At 37.1% G+C, this 23,422-nt stretch overlaps 1 protein-coding gene and 1 non-coding gene across 4 annotated transcripts in view; both read left to right on the top strand.

Annotated features, from left to right (window-relative positions):
- The window catches only part of IPO7 (importin 7), a 33,096-nt gene that overhangs the window by 6,895 nt on the left and 2,779 nt on the right, over positions 1-23,422 (top strand). For all 3 annotated transcript variants that reach the window (XM_003641394.6, XM_046942263.1, XM_046942262.1), the window contains 23 exons: positions 2,315-2,396; positions 3,991-4,144; positions 4,456-4,614; positions 6,572-6,728; positions 7,331-7,420; positions 7,874-7,968; positions 8,071-8,155; positions 10,851-10,985; positions 11,479-11,578; positions 12,859-12,935; positions 13,300-13,416; positions 14,024-14,113; positions 14,623-14,788; positions 15,176-15,336; positions 16,039-16,167; positions 17,245-17,311; positions 17,392-17,517; positions 17,810-17,907; positions 18,876-18,971; positions 20,138-20,358; positions 20,465-20,670; positions 21,813-22,019; positions 22,382-22,498. In XM_003641394.6, coding sequence (XP_003641442.3) covers positions 2,315-2,396; positions 3,991-4,144; positions 4,456-4,614; positions 6,572-6,728; positions 7,331-7,420; positions 7,874-7,968; positions 8,071-8,155; positions 10,851-10,985; positions 11,479-11,578; positions 12,859-12,935; positions 13,300-13,416; positions 14,024-14,113; positions 14,623-14,788; positions 15,176-15,336; positions 16,039-16,167; positions 17,245-17,311; positions 17,392-17,517; positions 17,810-17,907; positions 18,876-18,971; positions 20,138-20,358; positions 20,465-20,670; positions 21,813-22,019; positions 22,382-22,498 — 2,935 coding nt within the window. The remainder of the gene's footprint in view (positions 1-2,314; positions 2,397-3,990; positions 4,145-4,455; positions 4,615-6,571; positions 6,729-7,330; positions 7,421-7,873; positions 7,969-8,070; positions 8,156-10,850; positions 10,986-11,478; positions 11,579-12,858; positions 12,936-13,299; positions 13,417-14,023; positions 14,114-14,622; positions 14,789-15,175; positions 15,337-16,038; positions 16,168-17,244; positions 17,312-17,391; positions 17,518-17,809; positions 17,908-18,875; positions 18,972-20,137; positions 20,359-20,464; positions 20,671-21,812; positions 22,020-22,381; positions 22,499-23,422) is intronic.
- LOC112532600 lies at positions 14,298-14,479 on the top strand. Its single transcript, XR_003075541.1, has one exon. It is a non-coding gene; the product is annotated as a small nucleolar RNA SNORA23 (small nucleolar RNA).

The following is a 23,422-nucleotide window of genomic DNA, read 5'->3' as shown; positions in this document are numbered from 1 at the left end:
AGGTGGTGGAGTCACTGTCCCCGGAGGTGCTCAAGAACTGTGCAGATGGGGCACGGAGGGATGTGGGCATGGTGGGGATGGGCTGCTGTTGGCCTAGGTGAACCTATTGGTGGTCTTCTCCAACCTTAATGGTTCTAGGAAAATACACTGCTTCTACATTCTAATATAGTTCTTGTTTTTAGGAGCTTCTGTGGCTTGCTGCAATTACAGTCTCAGTCCTGATTTATTTTTTTAATATAGGAAATATTATTTGGGATTAATTCAGTTAAACTTCAGTGCGTGGCAGCCTTGTTGTACATTGCTGTCTATTTTAGTTGTGGTTTTTTTCCTCTTAAGGCACTTAACATTTCCTTATTCAATTTTTATTCTCATCAGTTCTTTGTCAGTACTACAGCAGCTTATTTTTTATTTTTATATTTTTAATTGAAATATCTTTTGTAGTAGCTTTACTTCTTAGTACCGTTACCATTTGTCACGAGAAAATGAAAGGAATACTTTGTTTTCAGTGTTTTTGGATTAAATACTTCCCAAATTCCCAACATGAAATGCATTAAAGAATTTTCAATACTAAAAAGGCAGTTAGATTTATCCTACTTACTGTAGAAGGACATCACTTTTCACTGTAAGTTTGTTTTGAGCATCGTGTAGTACAGCCTTACTTATAGTTAAGAGTTATTGAAATTGCATCCCTTCCTCAAGAAGTTCTTAATAATGCATTTAAGTACAGGAGTGCTCCTGTTGACATCAGTATTAGGGGCACAATGGAATAGTGTGCTGAATTAGGGTATGTGGTGCAGGAGAAGTGTCTTTTAAAGCCCTTGAAGAAAAAGGAGCTGAATAGTCCTGGAATTATAGAAATTATTACCAACACGTAAATTTTACTTACAAAATTCAACTATTTACTTGACAGTTGACAACAAATGTATGTATTTTTTCCTTTGGAAGCGTATCTGCTTCATGAGGACGTCAGAGATATCAGAGGGACTTGGGCCAGAAGGATGCATGCTGACGTTGGTGTCCCTGCCTCCCAGTGCACCAAGGTGCTCCACGCACACAAGTGTTACAGTTGGACCAGGTGCAAGTGCTGCTGCTGTGGGCTTTCCAGATTATGTAGGTCTTTAGTGTACGACATCTTAGTCTCTTGGGGCAAATCTTCAGTCAAATTAGTTCTTCGTTTAAAATCAGAATAAAGTATTAGAGGGAATGAAACAAGCTATGCAAATCCAATCATTGTGCAAATATACAAGCAACTGCCATGTCCCTTATCAATTTGTTTCCACGAGAGCACTTAGGAGATGATTTATAAGGAAAATTAAGGTCAGAGGCGAGAACCTGGTGTGATAGGAGTGAGCTGGGCAGCATTCCCTGCTTAGGAGAAATGCTGACGTTTCGGTCAGTGAGCTCTTGGTACTACTAAAGCGACAGAAAGGCACTTCTTGATTGTCTCTTTTTCCTATGGTCATTTGCTCTGCCGCAAATGAGACATTCGGAGAACTAATTTATTTGCTTTTTGTGTAGGAAGTAAAAAAGCGGAGTAATAAGTAGGTAAGATTTGCTTCCCAAGAGTTTAACAGGTAATGATACGTAACTCTGTACTGTTGTCTTAGATAGAACTGTTCCATAGAGCTCATGAACCAAGGTTGTCATGTTAGTGAAGATGAAGCAGATGCAGCTCCAGTCCGTTGACTCTTGACCTTGGAGGGAATGATTTCCAGTTAGAAATAAGGATAGCTATTTTTTTTTAAGAACAGAATTTGACTCCACTTAGGTCTCCATTCTGCTGGTGTGCTGCTGTGTGGTTACACTTACAGCTGCTGCAGCAAAGCAGTAGTGGTCACTTGAAGCCATTTTTATCAGAAAGGTGAAGTATGACTTGAGCGTGTTGGTTAAGGCTACATGTGGTTTTAGAAACACTGTTGGTGTCTGTTGATTAGGTGATAGAGTGAATGCATACCTTGTTTAAGGTCACTTGAAAGTTGCTGCTGTTGTTTTTTTTTTCTGGATATTCAGACATTTTTTCCAACACTCTGAGTGACTATAAAAGGCTGATTCCTGAAGGCTATTTAATGATTTCTTCAACTCTATTACCTGAAATGGTAGGACTTTTCCTCTTCTGTGCTATCTTCAGCATACAATGAGCAGGACATTTTCGAATGCTTTGTTTTGCTAGTTAACCATGAAACTTGAGTTGTTGGTATTCCATTGATAGCATCGTATCATTGCAAAAAGATTGTAGAAGCAATCAGGAGTACTCCAAAATGAAAACTTAAACTGTGACAATGCTAATTTCTAACTTATTTTTTGTGTTTTACAGGCTCATAAGTCAGTGAACTTTGTTTCAACTCTGCTTCAGATCACTATGTCCGAGCAACTGGATTTACCAGTGAGACAGGCAGGCAAGTTTTCAAATCCTTTTACATTGTTTCTGCTGTAATGGTGTGTGCACGCAGCTAAACGTGCAGGTGCTGCTGAGGAATGCTAACGGTATTAATTTCAAGCACCTGAAAGTCAGGACCCATCAGAATTATGATCGTCATAACTTCACCTGGCACCATACACCAGATTAGATGGGGAAGGGAAAGAAAAAGTGGCTGACTCTTCAGCAGTTGCTCCCCTTTGTCTCTCCACTATTTGGGAAACCAGAATAGTGCTACTACACTTGGCCTGGGCAGATAATTTTACCTCCCACTAGTACAGTAATTTTTCTGAACATTGTAAGTGGAAGAAAACAAATCATGTCCTTTAGAACCCAATTAATTTGTACAACTCATCAGTAGAATTCAATTTTGAGTATTAACAGCTCCAATCACCTTAAAGCTACTATGATTACATGATAAAGGTTTCTGATACAACACTTCTGTGGGTTCAGACAGCTCAAGAGGTAGGATCTTGATCACTTATTTGGGTTTTCCAGGTAATAGATTATTCCAAGTTGTAGTTGTCTTGATGCTTGGGGACAGCAAGCATTAAGATTATGTGTTAGGTTACTGCTCAACGTGTATGTGAAAAAAGGGAGAGGTTTGAAAACCTCTGAAAATTCCACCTTGATAAAAGCTAATTAAAAAATAAAGCAGTCCATAGAGGGTGGAGACAACTCATACAGCACATAGCTTACAAACAGTGTATGTTTTGCAAAGCAATTAATGGTATGATGAATCCCACTGAGGGCAGACTCAAGTCTGCATCACTTCAGTGTTGTCATAGCACATATCTGCAGGTTGTTTTGTGTCTTGCAGACCCTTTCAGAAATCGTTTGCTTCTGACTCTTCTAAAGGTAGATGTGAGGCTTGCAAAAAGAATTTGCTTTATGGATTTGTACGTAGAATTAGATTAATGGTAACTTTGCTATTAGTTTGTAATTTGAGATTTCCTGTCGCCTTTGTCGGTCTGTTTCTTTTCAAGTGCTGTAAACTATACTCAGCCAAATAAGCAGTTTGGATTTGGTTGTCAAAAGGTAAAAGCATGCATTTGTGCCAGCGGCCCAATAGCTACAAAGTGCTGTGGCCTGTTATCCTGGTATAAAGGAGCTCTCTTTCAACACTTACACTTGTATTAGGGACCTAATTTTTTGTGGGTTTTTTTTTTCCACTTGGAAAATACGTAGGTTGTTTTATATAATCATGACTATTATTTCTATTTGATCTGTTTTAATGAAAATAGTGAGAACTGTTGTAAAGGATTTTTTCAGTAGCTTACTGCTAAAGTCTTATGCAAGCTTTGTATATGTAGCAGACAAAAGCAGTGTTTAGTATTTTCATGTGGATACACATTATTTATGGTACTAAATATCACTGTAGGTGAAGAAATATCAACGCAGCAAATGAATAAGTTAATTATTTCTACGTTTTATGCATTATGCCTCTCCTTGTTAGAAATGGTCAATGCATTGGTCATTATGATCAGTTTTGTTCTGAAATAGATTTATCTTAGCAAAATGAGTGTTCGTTTGATATTTTGGCTATGAGCTGGTTTGTTACTTCTGTCTGACAGGGGTTATCTACTTGAAAAATATGATAACCCAGTATTGGCCGGACCGGGAAACTGCCCCAGGAGAGATTCCACCATACTCCATCCCAGAAGAAGATAGACACTGTATTCGTGAAAATATCGTAGAAGCCATTATTCACTCTCCTGAGCTGATTAGGTATGCAGTTTGAGCATGTTTTTGAATTCCTTATGGTTTCTGACTTATTTGTGTGTTTGTTTCTTTTTACACGACGGAGATAACCTGAATGTTAAGCATGTGGAAACTTACTGGTACGAAATCCTTCACAATGAGAAAGTCAGTCCCCTGTCACTTCATTTTTTTCTTCAAATGAGCACTGTTAAACAGGAAGTGTGGAACCTAAGCTTTCTATGTAAAGAAAATAGGCTTGAATTTAATTCTTAGGCAACGTTAGTTGTTTCAATGCCACCAGAATATTATTATTTAATCATTGTACATTTGATTTCCAGAGTACAACTTACTACTTGTATTCATCATATTATCAAGCATGATTATCCTAGTCGTTGGACTGCAGTTGTGGAGAAAATTGGGTTTTATCTTCAGTCCGACAACAGTGCTTGTTGGCTTGGGATTCTTCTGTGTCTTTATCAACTTGTGAAAAACTACGAGTAAGTGGTGTTCTTTTTCTTTCTACCATATATAAGAGCAGAATAAGTATGCTTATAGCTCTTGTGTACCACGTATATTTTGCAACAGTGTAAAATTGGGTGTGGGATTGAGCATGGGTTGATAGACATCTACATTTAGACAATAGTCTTGAATGCTTACCGTGCGGTTGCTGGCTTATCTTCTGTACTAAGAAACTACAGAAAAACTGCTTTCGTTAAAAAATTAAGATAGGAAGAAAGGATGCATCTTTAAAGCGCTGATGTGGTGGTACTTACATTTGGATTGAAGTGCTACAGCAGTATAAGCATCGGCAGCAGTTAACGTACAAACGCTTCAAAGTGTGAAATTTTGAATGTTAGGAAATGTCAAAATGAGTCGGCTTTGGTTTGATCCTCTTGTAAATTTTGAATATCTTTGGCTCTGTATCTGGTCTTACACTTGGAGCTTTAAAGCTTGAGAAGTTATGTGGAACTTCTGGCCTGTAGAAGGCTGGTTTACGTGGCAAAGATTGCAATCCTGAAGTCACGGGCAGCAGTAATAGTGTAACTGTTGGAATCCACAGTTTAATCTCTGAAAGCCATTATGTGCAGTGTTACTCTATGTAGAATTCATGACATTAGAACAGGTGGATAATGGTTCCTCACAAATCGTTTTCAAGAGAAGAGCTTTAAACACCTCTGTAATTGCATTCCAGAGGTCTTTCTGTGAATGAAAATTGCTCGTCCTGATAAAGCAAGCTTGCTCAACTTTCAAATTAGATATATTTCATTGAATATGCAACAGAAACCTATGAGATAAAGGTGAAGTGTTTACTAGTGGTAAATTATGACTGTGGTAATCCTTGTGTTAGTAAAGATGGGCTTTACAAATCATATAGAAATGTATAAGCTATATTACTCGAGCTCAGTGTTCTGTTAGTAGTTTTTACAGCACATGCCATTTGGGAATAAAATGAGTAGACTTTATATTTCTGCAAATTGGTGCTGCTAAGAGACTAAGCATTGATTAATGTTTACTAGTAATGAAAAGTCTACAAAAGATGCATCTTTAAAACAAATTAAAAACAACAAACAGACAAAACCTTCCCAGAAGAGCCCAGGAGTATTAATTGCTTAAGCAGAAAATTCATGCTGTATATTATTGGTGACTCTCTACTTTGTTCTTAGGTATTGCTGGTATGAACTAGATGCTGTTTTGGAGAGTTAATAAGGACTTCCTTCTTAGCAAATTAAAAGTTGGGGGGAAGGTTTAAAAATGTGGCTTCGTTTTAATTCAGAAATGTTAAATGTTTGAGAAAGAGAATGGAGCTCTCCTTTCAGCAGAGACATGGGAACATGTGGGGCCCTATTTCAAAGGGTGTTGCAATTGAAGCCTGCTGCGAGTCTGTCATGTGCCCTTCAAGCCTACATTCAGATTGTCAGATGTGGGCAAATGAGATAGCAAGATGTGGGAGACCTCTCAGTTTTGTGTTCTTCAATGCTGGTGAAGCAATCCAGCTTTTGGAAATATTTCTAATGAAGCGTGAACCCTGATAGATGTACTTCTGGAATTTTATGGACTAGCCCAACATCTGCCATTTCTGGCAATAAGTGTGTTCCTTTTGCTTGCAATTTCTGTAGTGCTCTGACTGTTTTTTCACTATAGTAATGGTGTGGCAGAATGTGATTTAGTATTCCAAGTGTGTAAATTGACAGGAGTGCAGTACTAGCAGAAACGTAATGTGGATATATAGTGGAGTAACAAACTCCTTTGTTTTTCAACTTGCTTTTTGGCTGTAATGTTGCCTGGCTGTGGCTTTACTCTGAGTTCTGTAGCAAGAAATGGTTAGGATTTTTTAACCACACATTGTTCTGAACTGGGATATAACCTACTTGTATCTCCACTGGGGAAAGGTGGCCTTATGGAAATCCAGAACTATCTGAAAGATCTATAAAGCTAGCTGTGTTTTATCTAAAGGTACAAGAAACCAGAGGAGCGTAGTCCTTTGATAGCTGCAATGCAACATTTTCTACCAGTTTTGAAGGATAGTTTCATTCAGCTCTTGAGTGATCCATCTGATCAGTCTGTCCTCATCCAGAAGCAAATCTTCAAAATATTTTATGCCCTTGTCCAGGTAAGAATAAATTTTGTGTATTTTTTGGAATTGGTAATTTAAAGCATTATTATTATTATTTTTCTTAAAGTAGACTGAAATATTAACAGTATTAGATTAGCTGTGGCAAATTATTTACATTTACTCAGCTGTGGTACGAATCACAAGTTTTTTAGTATCATAAATTGTGCTGCAAAATCAGTGCTATACTTTTTTCCTGGCCTGGCATTAGGCAGAAACGTATGCATGCTCTCCCCTAAGCTGGGGTGTTTGCTACAAAACCCCTCAAATTACTTTCCTGATGACAGATTGTAGAGGCCAGCCTACACAGAATTGCCAGTGCAAATGTAGTTCATAAGGAAACTGCTAACATGTTAACTGCTTCAGAAATCAGTGTAATATCTATTTAAGTAGTACCTTAGTGCTTCGTAAGCAAAATTACAATGAAGATTTCTACCACCATTGAGGATACTGGGGGATATGGTCTGGATTGTGTTAAGTTCTTGTATTTTTTTTTAATGGAAGCTCAGTGTGGACATGGACTTGAAAGAGCTAAAATTCAAACTGTGAATGTAACATTATTTTCAAATTGCTTTCTAATTTCTGTCTTTATTTTGAATAAGTACACGTTACCTTTGGAGTTGATAAATCAGCAAAACTTGACTGAATGGATAGAAATCCTGAAGACTGTTGTTGATAGAGATGTACCAGCTGTAAGTGTCTTTTGGCTGTTGTCTGTTGAATCTGAAATATTTTCCACTTCTTAAATTACGAAAAAGATATTCTTGCTGTGTGTTTTTCTCAATAGATGCCAAGAAAATAATTCTGAAACAAATAGGGTATTTTGAACAGGCTAGACAAGTTTTGAAAATATGTAGCTTGTGCAGTTCTGTTTTCAAAGTGTAGCATAATTTATTTTGAATTCTTCTTTCAATAATTTGACCACTTAAGCAATGTACATCATGAGACTTATTTTTAGATGTGCTGTACTTTATGCTTTTAAGTTAGAAGTGTGATATGCAAATTACAGTGTAAAATTCAAGTAAGATATACTATGTGGTTGTCCAAAAGTCATGTTTTATATATATATATATATATATATATATATATATAATATATTTTATATATTATATATATATATATATATATATTTTTTTTTCCTAAAGGAAACTCTTCAAGTTGATGAAGACGATAGACCTGAGTTGCCTTGGTGGAAGTGCAAGAAGTGGGCTTTGCATATCTTAGCTAGACTTTTTGAGAGGTAACTTGGCTTCCATCATAATTACTTTTAAGAACTCAACAAAATGATTAAGTCGGTAATAGTGTTTCACACTTCAATTTGCATACTTGCTTCAAATTCTAGGTATGGAAGCCCTGGCAATGTTTCCAAGGAATACAATGAGTTTGCTGAAGTGTTCCTGAAGGCGTTTGCTGTTGGTGTTCAGCAGGTAAGAAACACAGGACCTGGGGAGTATAATACAAGGCTTTCTTGATTTCAATGAAGAGAGAAACGCTTTTTAATCCAGTTTCCTAAGTATTTTTTTGTTATTCATTTCTTAGGAAATTCTAATGATTTGTAGGACTTAATACTGAAGTGTTTTTCACCCTATTACAATGGATGAACAGATATAAACATATGTTGGGATTACTGATTGTTCAAGTATAAACTTGAAGCGTACTGCTAATATTAATATCTCACACGTATTTCTTATTGACTGTCTAGCCTATATTATTTCCACACGTAGGTCACACCAAAAAAATCCAGCATTTTTTTTCTGGATAAACTACTTTAAGCTTGACCCAAACAGGCTTGACCTACCCAGCTGGAATACCTTGATTCGTACCCCTTGCATTTGTGGTTCTTTTGCTCAAGATGTTTTTTGTTTTGAAAGACCCGATGAACCAGTACTAAACACTGGTTGAACTCTGCTGCCTGGTTGTTCCTTCATACAGTTGTAGAATTTGTTCTCCTGTTTCCCTAGAGCCTACATCCCACATATTGCTTTTTCTCCCTTCATCTTATATCTTTTCTTATTCTTTGCTTTAGGGTTTTTTTTGTCTTTGTTGCATCTGAACAGTGGGAGGTAATTACTTAGATATGTTAGAAGAAACCTGAAGTGTTTGTCCAGGAACACTTTTTTTAGCGTGGATGTGAAGACCATTTGTTTGATCCTCAGTTTTGTCTTCATTTTCAAAGACTATTACCCATTTTTTTTCATTGAATGATGATTAATTTAGGCTTTCCAGTGTGTCATTCTGTTAAACTGGAGAATCCTTTCTAAACTCTAAACAAAGAAAGAAACTCAACCAACTTCAATTCCTCCTAAAACTCAAATATACCAGCAAACTGGATCTTCTTGCATAAACTTCCACAAATAATACTGTAATACTAAAAGCTCTCTTTCACCCAAGTCCCAGTATTATTCCTTTTGCTGGGAAAGAGCCTTTAGTTATATTTTCTTACATACTGAACTGCTGCTATAGTGTACTTTAGGCCATGGAGCCCATAGAGTATGGCTTACATGGTTCAGCATATGTTAATAATAGGTTGATAGTCATGTTTTGTTGCTTGTGTTGAAATTTATGAAGAAAGTCTGTTGAAAGTTATCTACTCTGTGTAAACTGACTTATTTTCATTAGTTTTCTGGAAATAATTTGTTTAAAGCATGGAATAGGGGAAATGGAGACAATGGTTTGCAACTTAAAGAGGGTAGAATTAGGTTGGGTATAAGGAAGAAAACTTTTGCAGTGAGGGTGGTTTGGGCAGATTGCCCAGAGATGTGGTGGGTGCCCCATTCCTGGAGACTTTCAAGATCAGTCTGGACCAGGCTCACAGCAGCCTGATTGAGCTGTGGGTGTCTCTGTTCATTGCAGAGGAATTGGACTAGATGGCCTTTAAAAGTCCCTTCCAACTCTAGGGATCCTGTGATTTTATAAGTCAGGAAAGTAAAATACATACCAGAGTTGTTTGGATGTTCAATCAGTTTTGATATTGCCTTGTTGGACTTTTTTTTTTTTTACTGATTAACACTTCCTTTAGTTATTTTGATTTCAAGAAGCTCATTCATTTTTACCATGGACTGATGGTTTACTGGTATTGGACATTGCAAGCAATTGCTATCACTTTATGGTATTGTTTGCAGAGGATTGTTTTCTCTTCTTAGTTTGCTCACAAGAGGCATAAGTATTTCTTTGTGTTCTTTTATAATTCTTGAAGCAGCTTCAAGTCTCTCAGAACTTCCTCTCTTTTCATTTCCACTCCTAAATCACTGTCTGCTACCACCAAGACCTTGTACTGAGGTGAGGGTAACAGCTGGTAATTCCTTTAAGTCCAGGAGGCTTTTATATTTCTGCTCTACTCTGCTTTTGTGCAGCTTCTCCTCAAGTACTGCTAGTAAGTTTTTACACCACAGTACAAGAACTTAGAACTATTAGTGTGTGCAAAGGAGGCAGGAAGGGTAGTGAGGGCTTTAGAGGGCAGGATGTACAAGGAGTGGCTGGGGTCTCTTGGTTTGCTCAGCCCAGAGCAGAGGAGCTGAGGGGAGGCCTCATGGCGGCTGCAGCTCCTCACAGGGAGCGGAGGGGCAGAGCTGAGCTCTGCTCTGTGTGACAGCCCGAGGGAACAGCATGGAGCTGTGCCAGGGGAGGGGTGGGAGGGTAGGGAAAGGGTCCCCACCAGAGGGAGGTGGGCATGGAGCAGGCCCATCACTCTCTATACCCATACACTCTTCATACAGTGTCGCTGTGGTAATATAGTGCGTAGACAAAGGACAGTGGTCTGACAGGGTGCGTTTTACCAGTCTAATGTTTAGGCATGAATTTGTGCCCCTAAAGGTTGGCAGGATGGAGCAATACGCCTCACAGAAAAAGGCTCCCTGAGCTGTGGTGATTAATTAGCATTAACGTTTTCTTTTTAGAAGATTGCATGCTTAAAAAATAATCGTTACCTGATATGAGCTTCAAGTTGCCTTATAAAATTAACAGTGACATTTAGTAGATTAGTCAGTACCCGTTTTAATCTAATGAGTAAACATTTAAGATGCCTTTTGAGAGGTACTTCTGTAGGATTGTGATGGGATTGTGTCATTTGTCAAGCTAAAATAGTGCTCAGTATAAGCTATTAATTAGATATGATTTTTCTAGGTGTTGCTGAAGGTGTTGTATCAGTACAAGGAAAAGCAGTACATGGCTCCCAGAGTTCTGCAGCAAACACTGAACTACATTAATCAAGGAGTGTCGCATGCAGTCACCTGGAAGAATTTGAAACCTCATATTCAAGTAAATCACTTTCTGGATTTAATACTTACATGAGTCAGAGGTACATTAATCTGTAGCACGGTGTCTCTGTCATTGCTAGAAATAAACTTTTGGGAACCTCTGCTGTAAATTACCTGTGAAAAGAGTTTAAGCCTGTTTGATTAAGTTTTGTCTTGATGAATGTGCAAAGCTAGCTGGATGCTATTGTTTTGCTATGAATCTGTCATATGTTACCAGTTGAAAGATTACACGGCCGTACAGCAACGTAACAAGTTTGGAGATGGTGATAACTACTGGATTTATCACATGGAGTCATCTCCGTACAACATAATCCAAAGCAAGCTTTTTTAAGGCAGTGCGGAAAATCCCCCATTTTCACATAGTTTTAGAATGTTACCATGTGGTATCAGAACCAAAGAGGAGCAAAATCTGATTCCTGTTAAGTGTAGGACAGATGAAAGAGATTGATTTAGTAGTGCCAGTTTGTTTTCAACTTTCTTTTTTTTAATTGCAGGGGATTATCCAAGATGTGATTTTCCCATTGATGTGCTATACAGATGCTGATGAGGAGCTTTGGCAAGAAGATCCATACGAATACATTCGCATGAAATTTGGTAAGAGTTCGGAATGTCTTCACGTTAAAATGTAACTTTGCATGGAGAGGTTTTTTTGTGAGTGTGAGAGCAGGGATGACTTCAATCTTTCAAAAAAGAAAATGGTGGAACGATACAATTTCATGTCGTTAACTCTTGGATAGATTGGCCTATGTGACAGATACCATAGGATGTTTCAGCAATGATACAATTGTTTCTGTGTTTGTAAAGTAGCTGATTTTGGCATTTACATTGTTTCTTTTGGAAAAGTCAAACAGCCCAGGTCTACCTTACTTTTTTTTAAGTTTAATGTTAGTAAAAGTTTGATTTACACTAGTTAATATTTTAGAATCATAGTAGGGCCTGTGTTGAAAAGGACCACAATGATCATCCAGTTTCAACCCCTGCTATGTGCAGGGTCGCCAACCAGCAGACCAGGCTGCCCACAGCCACATCCAGCCTGGCCTTGAATGCCTCCAGGGATGGGGCATCCACAGCCTCCTTGGGCAACCTGTTCAGTGCAGCACCACCCTCTGGGTGAAAAACTTCCTCCTAATATCTAAGCTAAACCTCCCCTGTCTCAGTTTAGGCTCTGGTGTTCTTATGATGTCAATTAATTTCAAATACGCTGTAGTTGAGAACAGATGAACCATAATGGTAAATGACAGTAATGAATGAAATGGCATGAAGTAAGCCTCGCCTTCCAGACTTATCTAGTTTTACCCCTTTTTTTTCCCATGGAGTTTATTTATAAGCTAGTGCAGCTCTTTCAGGCCATGGAAGAAAGGAGAATCTTCACCCTTCCTGAACAAGTTCTTCTTTCTTTTCGCTAGGATTTTTATGTGGTTAGAGCAAGAAATTGTTATGGTTTTGGAGATTTCTTGTCCCTTAGGTCAGAGGGACCTGTAAATATAGGTATTATACATGGCTCTGATAATCCTTTTCTGCAGAGAAATAAGAAAAAATGCATTTGTGGCTGAACCACTTAATGCCCTTAGTGGTGCAGCAGATAACATAGGGAAGCAGACAGTGACATCTAGTTAAATATTAATTCTAATAATGAGGAAAACAGATTTTCAAATTAGGTTTGCAGAGCTGATGATCATGAAAAATGTTAGAGATACAATATCAGGAATGTCTAACTTGCTGCTTCTGTTACCTGATCTTCAAACATCTGTAATAAGAAAGCATGATGAACCACCTGAAATAAAACTGGAAAATTGTTTTGTTTTGTATGAAACCATCAGATAATTATTCACATCGAGAGACTAAAACATATAGCTGTTCTGTTTATTTAATAGATGTATTTGAAGACTTCATTTCACCAACAACTGCTGCTCAGACGTTATTGTTTACATCATGTAGTAAAAGGAAAGAGGTAAGCCGTTCAAGGATTTTGCTGAAACACAGTGCTACTTTGGTTTACTTTGTAATCTGTATTTACTTGCTGAAAGAATTACTGAGAAGCTTTATGTTTCAGCTCAGTCATACTGTAGTACAGTGAAATTTGCTGTTTATCTCAAACTTATTTTGCACTGGTCTACTTGTAATTTTTGTGTTTGTCACTTCCTTTGGGACCCATATATCAAGATGTTACGTATTACAACTGATGGATAAAACAGAATGAAAGTTCCAGACTTGGAGCAGATTGTTAGACATTCACACAATTTGAGCATTTCAGAGCACTGTGAACGGTATGTGCCATGACCAGTTGAAATACTTTGTCTGTGTATTCAATCTAGGTCTTGCAAAAGACAATGGGCTTTTGCTATCAGATCCTTACGGAGCCAAATGCTGACCCTCGTAAGAAAGATGGTGCTTTACATATGATTGGTTCCTTAGCTGAAATTCTTCTAAAAGTAAGTGTAATTACTTGGTTTTGCTCAAGTTGAGCTGGCTTATTTTTAAGTTCTTTTAAATTCTCTGCTTGTAGTAAGAATTGCTGTGTCGTTTTCTGTGCTGTACTTTTTAACTACATTCTTTCTTCATGGAGGAAAGGAGAACAGTCCATCCAATGAGGGGCTGATGACTTAACAAGGTCTTTCCTGTGTAGAAGAGCAGAAATAAAGAGAAATCAGTGAACTTTGTCAATTAGCGTGGCAGTGAATAAGAAGTAGGTCTTTGATTTGTTTTTGGACCTTGACTGAGAAGTTTCTCAGACCGCTTTTGCTTTTGGTATCAGGGTAATATACCACCAAACAAAAACCTTTTCTTGGAGTCTATGAATAATGGGGAAAGAAGTGAACAGTTTTGTCTGAAGATTTCAAGTTGGATCTATGTAAAGTTTGAGTAAAATCTGGGGTTTGTGTTGCTTGATGCCTTTAATAAAGGGGAAAGCGTGAGGGTTTTTTTAAGCTCACACACTATAGAAGTTCAGACTTCTGTATGTGCCATTTTTATTGTATTAGGAATACGTTTTGATGTGAAATTTGAAACTGATAAATGTTTCTGTTAATATTCCAACAGAAAAAAATATATAAAGATCAAATGGAATATATGTTGCAGAATCATGTATTCCCTCTCTTCAGCAGTGAGCTGGGTTACATGAGAGCACGGGTAAGAAAGCCTAAGATTTAATGTTAAGATTTACATTTTCCTAGCTCAAGAGTTAAGGAATATTAAGTTACTTTTTCCTTTAACGAGTGCATTTCTTTCTGTACCTGCAATAAAAGAACTCTTGTATCAGTGATTAGTCTTTGTATATGATTATGGACAGCTACTGTGTAGCTATGAAATGGCTGCAGTACTGTGTGCATAGTTGTTCATCTGTGTCTGGTGGTATAGTCTATTTGTGTTCTACATTTAGACTGTACTACTCACACAAAACCTGTGGCCAAAGATGAACTTGAGATCATAGTACTGGTCTAGTGACGTCTGAATGACATGCCTCCCACTGGCCAGCCTCCATACTCTCAAACATCTTCATCCTATGTTCTATGGTATTGTTACTCTACATTAGTTCTATTTGACATTTAAGAATTTGCATGGGTTCTGGGAATGTGGATAGTCAGTAGTCCTGTTTTTCATTTCATAGCACTAACGTTACTCAATGTCATTCTTTTCAGGCTTGTTGGGTTCTTCATTATTTTTGTGAAGTCAAATTTAAGAGTGACCAGAATCTCCAAACAGCTCTGGAACTCACAAGACGGTGTCTGATAGATGATAGGGAAATGCCTGTGAAAGTAGAAGCTGCAATAGCACTACAAGTTCTGATCAGTAATCAAGAGAAAGGTAGCCCTCATTTTATAAAACTACAACAAACTTAGTGTGTATAAAAAATAGTTTTTGTCCTAGCAGGCTTTATGTTTTGCTAATTTGACAGGAAAGCTTATATACCTCTTTATGTTCAGTCAAAACTTGTGTTGAAAAGTAATCTTGCATTTCGTAGATAGTGGGACTCTGTGGCCTTTGTTAGTTCAGTTGTGAGCCTCTTGATATAGCTTTTTTCATTACAAATCTAAATGTTACTATTGTTCTATGATCTGTACTATTCTTTTTTGTGGCACGTTGATGCCAAAATGCTAAATATTAAGTATATATTGACCTGCTTGTACTGGTATTGTAGTTCTGTAAGAATGATACTGTCAGATACTAATTTCCACCTTTTTTTTTTTGCAGCTAAAGAATATATCACCCCATTCATTAGGCCTGTAATGCAAGCTTTACTTCATATTATAAGGGAGACTGAAAATGATGATCTTACTAATGTGATTCAGAAGATGATCTGTGAATATAGTGAAGAAGTTACCCCAATTGCAGTAGAAATGACACAGCACTTGGTAAGGCTTTCTGGTGACTTGGAAAGTTGTTTCATATGTGGGAGATCGATCTGCTGAAGTGCATCAATACACGTAATTTCCTTTTACATTTAGACTTCTTTTTCCTCAAAAGTGGGTTTCATAACTTGAACTAAATGGATGTTTCTAAGACTTGTAGAAATCTTTGAGAAACCCTCATCCACGTTTTCTTCTGAAAGTGTTAATGAATTTTGGTAGCAGTTGCATAAAAAAAAGTTGAATCTGCAGGTAACTTATTTGCAGCAGAGATGAAGCTTAGATGACTGTATCTAGCAAGCTGTACTGGTAGTTTCAATAGCAGAGTTCAGGTCAGTGCTAAACTGTTCAATGCCCTTAATGTTGAGACTGAATGGTTTGCATGTCCTCCTTGAGAGTACCTGCAAAGAGATCCAATGTAGCTCACAGACCTCATCTCGTAAAACTAAGTAGTATAAATGTATTACTTTTCACAGAAGGTAATGTCACTTTTTGATTCATGAATGGATAAAGGATGGCAGTTCAACTGGCTGAATTTTCCAACTTAATCATGAAAACAAACTTTGGAGTGAAGCAGCCACCTTAATATTTTCTTAGCAAAACACCTTAAATTAATTGTGTAGAACACCAAACTTGCACAGCTGTTCTTCACCTCCAAGTATATCCTCACTGAATGACGTTGCTGGGTTGTTTTGTTATTACCTGCAGGCAATGACGTTTAACCAGGTGATCCAGACTGGACCTGATGAAGAGGGCAGTGACGACAAAGCAGTGACAGCAATGGGAATTTTGAATACTATTGATACACTTCTCAGTGTAGTTGAAGATCACAAGGAAGTATGTATATTTTACTTTCAAAACTAATACCTATAGTCTAAGCCACTGGAAAGTGTTTTGTAGTTCTTGTGTATCTGACATTAATTAGTTGGAAAACTGTCTGCAGCCAAAATTGTCTTAAAACAAAGAACAGTGGCAGGCTGGATCATGTGTCTGACATACAAATAGACTCACTTCTAGCTGGAATGCAGCTTGTTTTAAGTATGTTACTGCCAATTATAAACTTTCTTGACAAAGTCAGCTATTGCATTTTGATAATTAAGGGCAGGATACTTTGCCTTAAATAGTTAAGTAATAAGTTGTACTCTTAAGTGCTCTGAAGGTTTTACTGAGGAAACACAATACAAATTGTGTGTCCAAGGTGTAATAATCCAGAGTTATCATGCAGTAAACAAAGAACCAGTTATGCTTATAGACTTGGCTGCTGAAGCTGCCAAACGGGCGTTTACTTGTTTTTGTTGGCAAATGGGTGAAAATGGGATGAATATCTAACAATATGCTAATCCCAAGGAGCTCATTTGTAAGAAACTGATCAATAAACATATATACCTAGAGACATCTTATACTGGATGATCAGGTAGGTTTTTCATTTGATTAGTCTCAAATCCTGTTCTGCATAGCTAAGACCAGAAACTCAATCCTTATTTAATCCTTATTATTTATAGAGTGAGTGCTGTAAATGTCAGCTTATTGACTTTTTTTTGTTAGCTATTCCATATACCGAGAAGGTATTGCTGGGAAGACTGTACAGACCTGTAGACCAGAACTGAAGTTCATATAGTATGCAGCCAATTAGTGCAAGTTAGCTTTAGGGTTCTTCTGAAATTTCACTTTTCTGGAACAGCAAATACTTCCTAGAGCTTTTCTATTGTTCAGAGAGTATTCCAAAAATTAGAAGTAGCCTTAAAAATGGTTATCTGGGTGCACTGTGTTCTAAAATGTGAGAAGTTCTGAATTGTTTTTAGAAGAAAATAGTTTTTAATGACAAACAAGTTGGAATAATTTTACAGTTGTTTAATTTCAACTCCAAAGTACTGAAAACAGTCATAAATCTTTTTCATTTTCTTGCTTTTTCAGATTACTCAGCAGCTGGAAGGGATCTGCTTGCAAGTGATTGGAACAGTTCTGCAGCAGCACGTATTAGGTATGTGTACTTGTATTTGCTGAAGTTTTCAGTAGTGTGGGATAGGCTTTACAATTTGTTTATGTTTCTATTTCTTTTAGAATTCTATGAGGAGATATTTTCCTTGGCTCATAGTTTGACCTGTCAACAAGTTTCTGCACAAATGTGGCAGCTTCTTCCTCTTGTTTTTGAAGTCTTTCAGCAGGATGGCTTTGATTATTTTACTGGTAGGTAATATAAACCAAAAAGCCGTATGGTTTCATGTATGATTTCATGCAGAAAAGTGAATTACATCTTCATTGAAATGTTTAGGAGAAAACTAAAGCATTCTCACTTGCAGGTACTGAATTCTGCAAACAGATGTTTTGCTAAGGCAGCTCTGTGTAGATACATACTTATCTTGAAAAACATTAGGCACGGATCATGATAAACTTAGTAATATGGAGCTTTTAACCTGGTTTTGTCAGGTATTCTGTTCATAAAACATGAAAACAGATCTAACTTATATTCTTATTACAGATATGATGCCTCTCTTACATAATTATGTTACTGTTGATACGGATACACTTCTGTCAGACACAAAATACCTTGAAATGATCTACAGTATGTGCAAGAAGGTGAGTGGATGGCTTTGTGATCACATAGTCAGTGATCTCTAGTGTAATACATAATTCGGCTGGGTACTTTTTTTTCTGCAACAGTAGGCTCTAAAAGTGATGGATTCTGATATGTGCTCTGAAAGCGCTGTGCTTTTTAGCATCTCCTGTGCATTCACGTGTTACGATGTTATTGCTGAAAAATATAAAGAGATTACATCGAATTTATAGGCACGCGTAGTGTGTGCGTGTATATTGCAAAGGGCAGATAATTTAATCTGGGGTTTGTAACCTTGCTATAGCTAGAATACCAAATACTGTATGTATGCTGAAGATATGAAATCTGTTGGCTAAAACAAGTAGAGTGGAGATGGGAAGTAGAGGGATAGGAGTAGAAATCTGTTTTACCAAGGTTATGTAAGATCAGGGACTAAAGCTGAGAGTAGAACGTGATAGTTCTGGCTGTTGCCAGTCTTTATTTGAAGACAAGTTGCAACCAGGTTGGCTGTAAATACTTCTTAATATATTGTGAGCAAAAAAATCAAAAACCTCTTAGTGTATTATTAGGTGAGCACGATGAATCTGGCACAAAAACTGAAGATATATCATCTTCCAAAGAATATCCTAAATGTTTTTAAAAAAGAAAAAATACAGAATACATGAATGCTTAAGAGAAATCTTTATTTTTTTTTTGTATGGAAGTAAATCTTTTCCAAATGACAGCTAGTTCTTAATACAGTTAATGTGGTGAGGTCTGTGTTCATAGGGTTATTTAACGTTTGTACAGGTAGATTAATTTCAACTGCTTTCAGCAATGTTATGTTCTCTATAGTTCTAATAGCGAGCCATTGCTGTAGATTTGGCTTCTTCACTGATGGGTGTTTATACAAGCATTGTAGATTGAGTAAATCTCTTTTGGCTTTTCAAAGCAAAGCAGTATGTTGAAAACACCTCTTGAAGTGATAGAATAAAAAATAATTACTTTTCAGGTTCTGACAGGAGTTGCTGGAGAAGATGCAGAGTGTCATGCAGCAAAACTATTAGAAGTAATTATTCTTCAATGTAAAGGGCGTGGAATTGATCAGGTTGGTAACTTTGGTTGATAGTACTAATATTAAAAAGATTTTTTTTCCTCAGATATGAGTTGATTACCTATTAACACAAAAATTTCTGTTACAAGAAGTTTGTGTAGGGTGATTAATGATCCTGTCTTCTCCTTCAGTGCCACAAATCCTACTGTGCAGTTAACAGCACTAAGAAAATAGTTATTACACACTTCATCTCCAGGATTTAGGATGCTGCAAATCTCAGTATAAAGGGTTTTCATGAATCTGAAAGAGAACTATTTTGGGAGCATCTTAGCTAAAAGTTGATTAATTTTATTCTAAGATAATCATAGTGAATATTGATGAAAATGATTCAATCTGTCAAGTTAGTAGCCTTTAAATAAGAATGAAAATGAAGTTCTTAGAATCCTAATTAATATCATAGAGGACCCATGGATTTCATTAAATGTGAATGGAAGTTGGGATTTGAGAGATGCATTTGTGTGCTTCCTTTGTGTATATGGCAAGTACTGTATAATAGTTGTGTAGGTCGCTCTGAAAGTAATGCCCCCTATTTATTTCCATGGAAACTACATCAGATACAAAGAGCATCATAACGTTATTTGACAGAGCAAATTCTTAGCTACAAAACATTCTTTTTCCATGTAGTCATTGTAGTCAACGTGTATATATGTAATAAAAATTAAAGAATCTGCGCCAGTGGAGGTGACCCGCTGTCACATTGCTGAAACACTCTGCCTACCATCTACCTACCATCTCACTGTGTTCACAACCACTGTCAGGCCCCCATAAATGTTCAACAAGAATTGATAAGTGTCAGTGGATGCCGTTTTTTTCTGTGAGGAGGAGTTCAATGACACCCCTTCGCTCCATACGCATATCCATTTCAGACACCATTTTGTCAGACTGCCTCTCTGCTGCCATCTGACACATGGCACCAACACATAGTGGGATACTGATAGGAAGGTTCAACATCTACTGCCATCCCACCAACATCTGCCTCTGACATTGTGGGCTAACATAATAAAGCAGGAGGCATTGCTTTCAAAGCTGCCCTCATGTATCAGTATCTTCAGTATCTTGGTATGTTTTTCCATACTTATGGGCATTGTCCAGCCATTCTTGGAGTGTGAAGTAAAGAACTGATTTTGACCACTAAGTTTATAATTGTTCTTGCTCTTCAGTGCATACCCTTATTTGTGGAAGCTGCTTTAGAGAGATTGACCAGAGAAGTGAAAACAAGTGAACTACGAACAATGTGCCTCCAGGTTGCCATAGCTGCTTTGTATTACAATCCTCATCTATTATTAAATACATTGGAAAATCTTCGTTTTCCCAATAATGTGGAGCCTGTCACTAATCACTTCATAACACAGTGGCTTAATGATGTGGACTGCTTCTTGGGGTGAGTGTTTCTAATCTTGAAGATTATTCTCTAAGGTCCACCGCTATATTATCAGCTTCTAAATCATAATGGAATTTGTAATTTACACACTTTTTTTGGTTTACAGACTTCACGACAGGAAAATGTGCGTGCTTGGCTTGTGTGCTCTCATTGATCTGGAGCAAATACCACAGGTTTTAAATCAAGTTGCTGGCCAGATCCTGCCAGCTTTTATCCTTTTATTTAATGGATTAAAAAGAGCTTATGCCTGCCATGCGGAGCATGAAAATGACAGTGATGATGATGATGAAGCTGAAGAAGATGAGGAAACAGGTATGGAAAGTGAAGATCCATTGTTATGTTCTGTCTTTCATGTTTCCTGGTGGGTATGCGGAGTTGTGTTTTGTGGAATTCTTCAGAGTTCCCTAATTCCAAAACTCAAAGCTGAGATAGAGCATTAGACATCTTTTAACGCTTTTCAAGCATATCTGCTTACTTTCCTGTTACTCTTAGAAGCTGACTTCCTCAACTGGGTCTATTCAAAGTTGTTGTCAAGCTAGCTTTTATGTATGGATGCTGTCAGTGCTGAAAAGAATTAGTGCTGGGTCCTGTTTTCTCTTTGAGGAAGAGGTTAGAGTCAGTTGAAGAAGTTTGCTACTGTGCTTCCTTGTACAGTTTGGACTAACATATATTACAAATTGTCCTATGAAATGCTGGAGTTGTAGATGTATATTGAAAATGGATCGTAGTCAGAATGGTTTGATTAGGAAGGGACCTTTAAAGGTTTGGTTCTTACTGCCCTGCGCAGAGGCACTGCCCACTAGGTCAGTTTGCAGCAAGCCCCATTAAAGATAAAAGTTCTTAGGTTTTTTTCTTAGGCAGGGATTTCTCATTTCTCGTAACCTGAACTTCATCAGCTCTTATAGACTTTTCTCTATACAGTCTTGTCACAGACTTTCGCATTTTTTTTCCCTATTCTTTATTTCAAGATGAAAATTAAGTGCATTTTCTCCCTACGTCTGTTTTTCATCTTTCCTATACGCTGCTTAAGCTTTTCTCTCTTGCCTCATTTTGCTTTTAAAGTTGTCATCCTGATGTCTTTGAATATTTGAAGCAGCTTTCAGCATGTAAGGTGTTTTTCATCTATCTAGTTGAAGCCAGCTTTCTTTTTGATCTCTGCTATTGACTTCTGGATTCCCCAAACTATTCTCATTACACATTGCTAATCCTATTACTTTTTGTAGTTCTCAAGCATCACTTCTGAGTCCCTTTGGAAGACCCTTTTTAAACATCTGTTATCAAATTATCATTGTTATTACTAATTAAACATCAAATTATTTCGAACATCTTTTGGAGTACGAATAATGCTTTGTTTAGTTTTATCTAGTGCTTTCCAACACTGATTGTATGTGTGTTTATATATCTTTTTAACTGTTCTTGAGACTAAACATTTTTGTGTGTGATATTTCACTCAGAGGAATTGGGGAGTGATGAAGATGACATTGATGAGGATGGCCAAGAATATCTAGAAATTCTAGCAAAACAGGCAGGTGAAGATGGAGATGACGAAGACTGGGAAGAAGATGATGCTGAAGAGACTGCTTTGGAAGGCTATTCTACAATTATTGATGATGAAGACAACCCTGTTGATGAATATCAGATATTTAAAACCATTTTTCAGAGTGAGTAATTTTATTTTATGGCCAGCAAATTACATTTTAACTTAATTTTAGCCTGTCATTGTGAACCAAAACCTGCTGAAAGCTTCCAACAGGCTTTCCAGTATATGGTTTGAACAAGTTCTTTCTTTGAAAAGGGGGAGAATGATGCCATCATTTCACTTTCAGAGAAATGGGAGCCCTCAGATCGGATTTGTGGTGGAAGGGAAGAAGTCAGAGTTATGTCTTCAATTGAGATGTCTTAGACTATGTAATCCTAATATCAGAATATTATTTTGATTAAAATGGCAGTGAGTTAATGTGCTTTGAGTTACAGAACATTTTAGTGTTTTATTTTAATTTTCTTTGTTTTCTTTCTTTTGCAGCAATTCAGAATCGTAACCCTGTGTGGTACCAAACTTTGACACAGGGCCTTAATGAAGAACAAAGGAAACAATTGCAGGACATAGCAACTCTGGCAGATCAGAGGCGGGCAGCACATGGTATTTTTTCCCCTTTATACCACTAAGTGATTCTTTAGCTGTTTGAATGCTGTTCATATACTCAGCAGCCTATAATTCAAGCCTGATAACGTTTTCATCAAAGTGAAAGGCTTGTTTTACAGCCTGGAGATGCCTGAAAAGCCTTAAGATTGCCAGGTTACAAAGCTTCAGTGCATAATCTGTATGGCAGACCACGGGTATATGAAATGGTAGAAATGTCTCAGTGAAGAGTTGTTATAATTTAGATTATATATTATATACTTCATTATACATATGGAAGTATATATAATATAGTTTGTTATAATGTTGAATTTGAAAACAGTTGTTGACCTGAAAGTGGATGAACTTACAGATATGGTAACAAGCAAACGTGTTATGCAACCAGTAGAGTATTTTGTGAAGTGACTTAGTACAGATGGGATAGCCACTGATTCTGTGGGTGGGAAAACACTTGCTCAAAAACGAGTATCCATCTGTGAGGCTACATTGTTAAATCTATTAAATATTTCAAAACACTATTCTTCAGAGGAGATAACATGGATTGAGGCTTTTAAATATAGGAAATGGGCAAATATTCATGGTTCTTTTACTGATTTCCCGATTGTTTGAGAGTAAGCCAATATATATCAGTCTCTGAAGTCAAGGCTGCATTTTGTCTAGGTCATATTCTGCATCTTATTGTAGTAAGATGCTTCAGATTAGAAGTTAGGAAAGCTTTCAGTAAAAAGTTTATTATAAAATGATTACTCTTAATACTATTTTTTTTTGCCAGAAAGTAGCCAAGTATATCGCAAAGCTTATTAAGTGTTCAGAGTGATCCACTTTGACAGATAGAAACTACAGTCTCGCTGTGTTCTACTTGTGCATTTTATGAATAAGGATGTTCTTTTTTTTTTCCAACTGCTTATTCATGGAACAAATTAG

The sequence above is a fragment of the Gallus gallus genome, chromosome 5 (genome assembly GCF_016699485.2).
Source record: "Gallus gallus isolate bGalGal1 chromosome 5, bGalGal1.mat.broiler.GRCg7b, whole genome shotgun sequence".
NCBI lineage: Eukaryota > Metazoa > Chordata > Aves > Galliformes > Phasianidae > Gallus > Gallus gallus.
The sequence above is the reverse complement of the archived record's forward strand: the minus strand, read 5'-3'. Positions and strand labels throughout refer to the sequence as shown.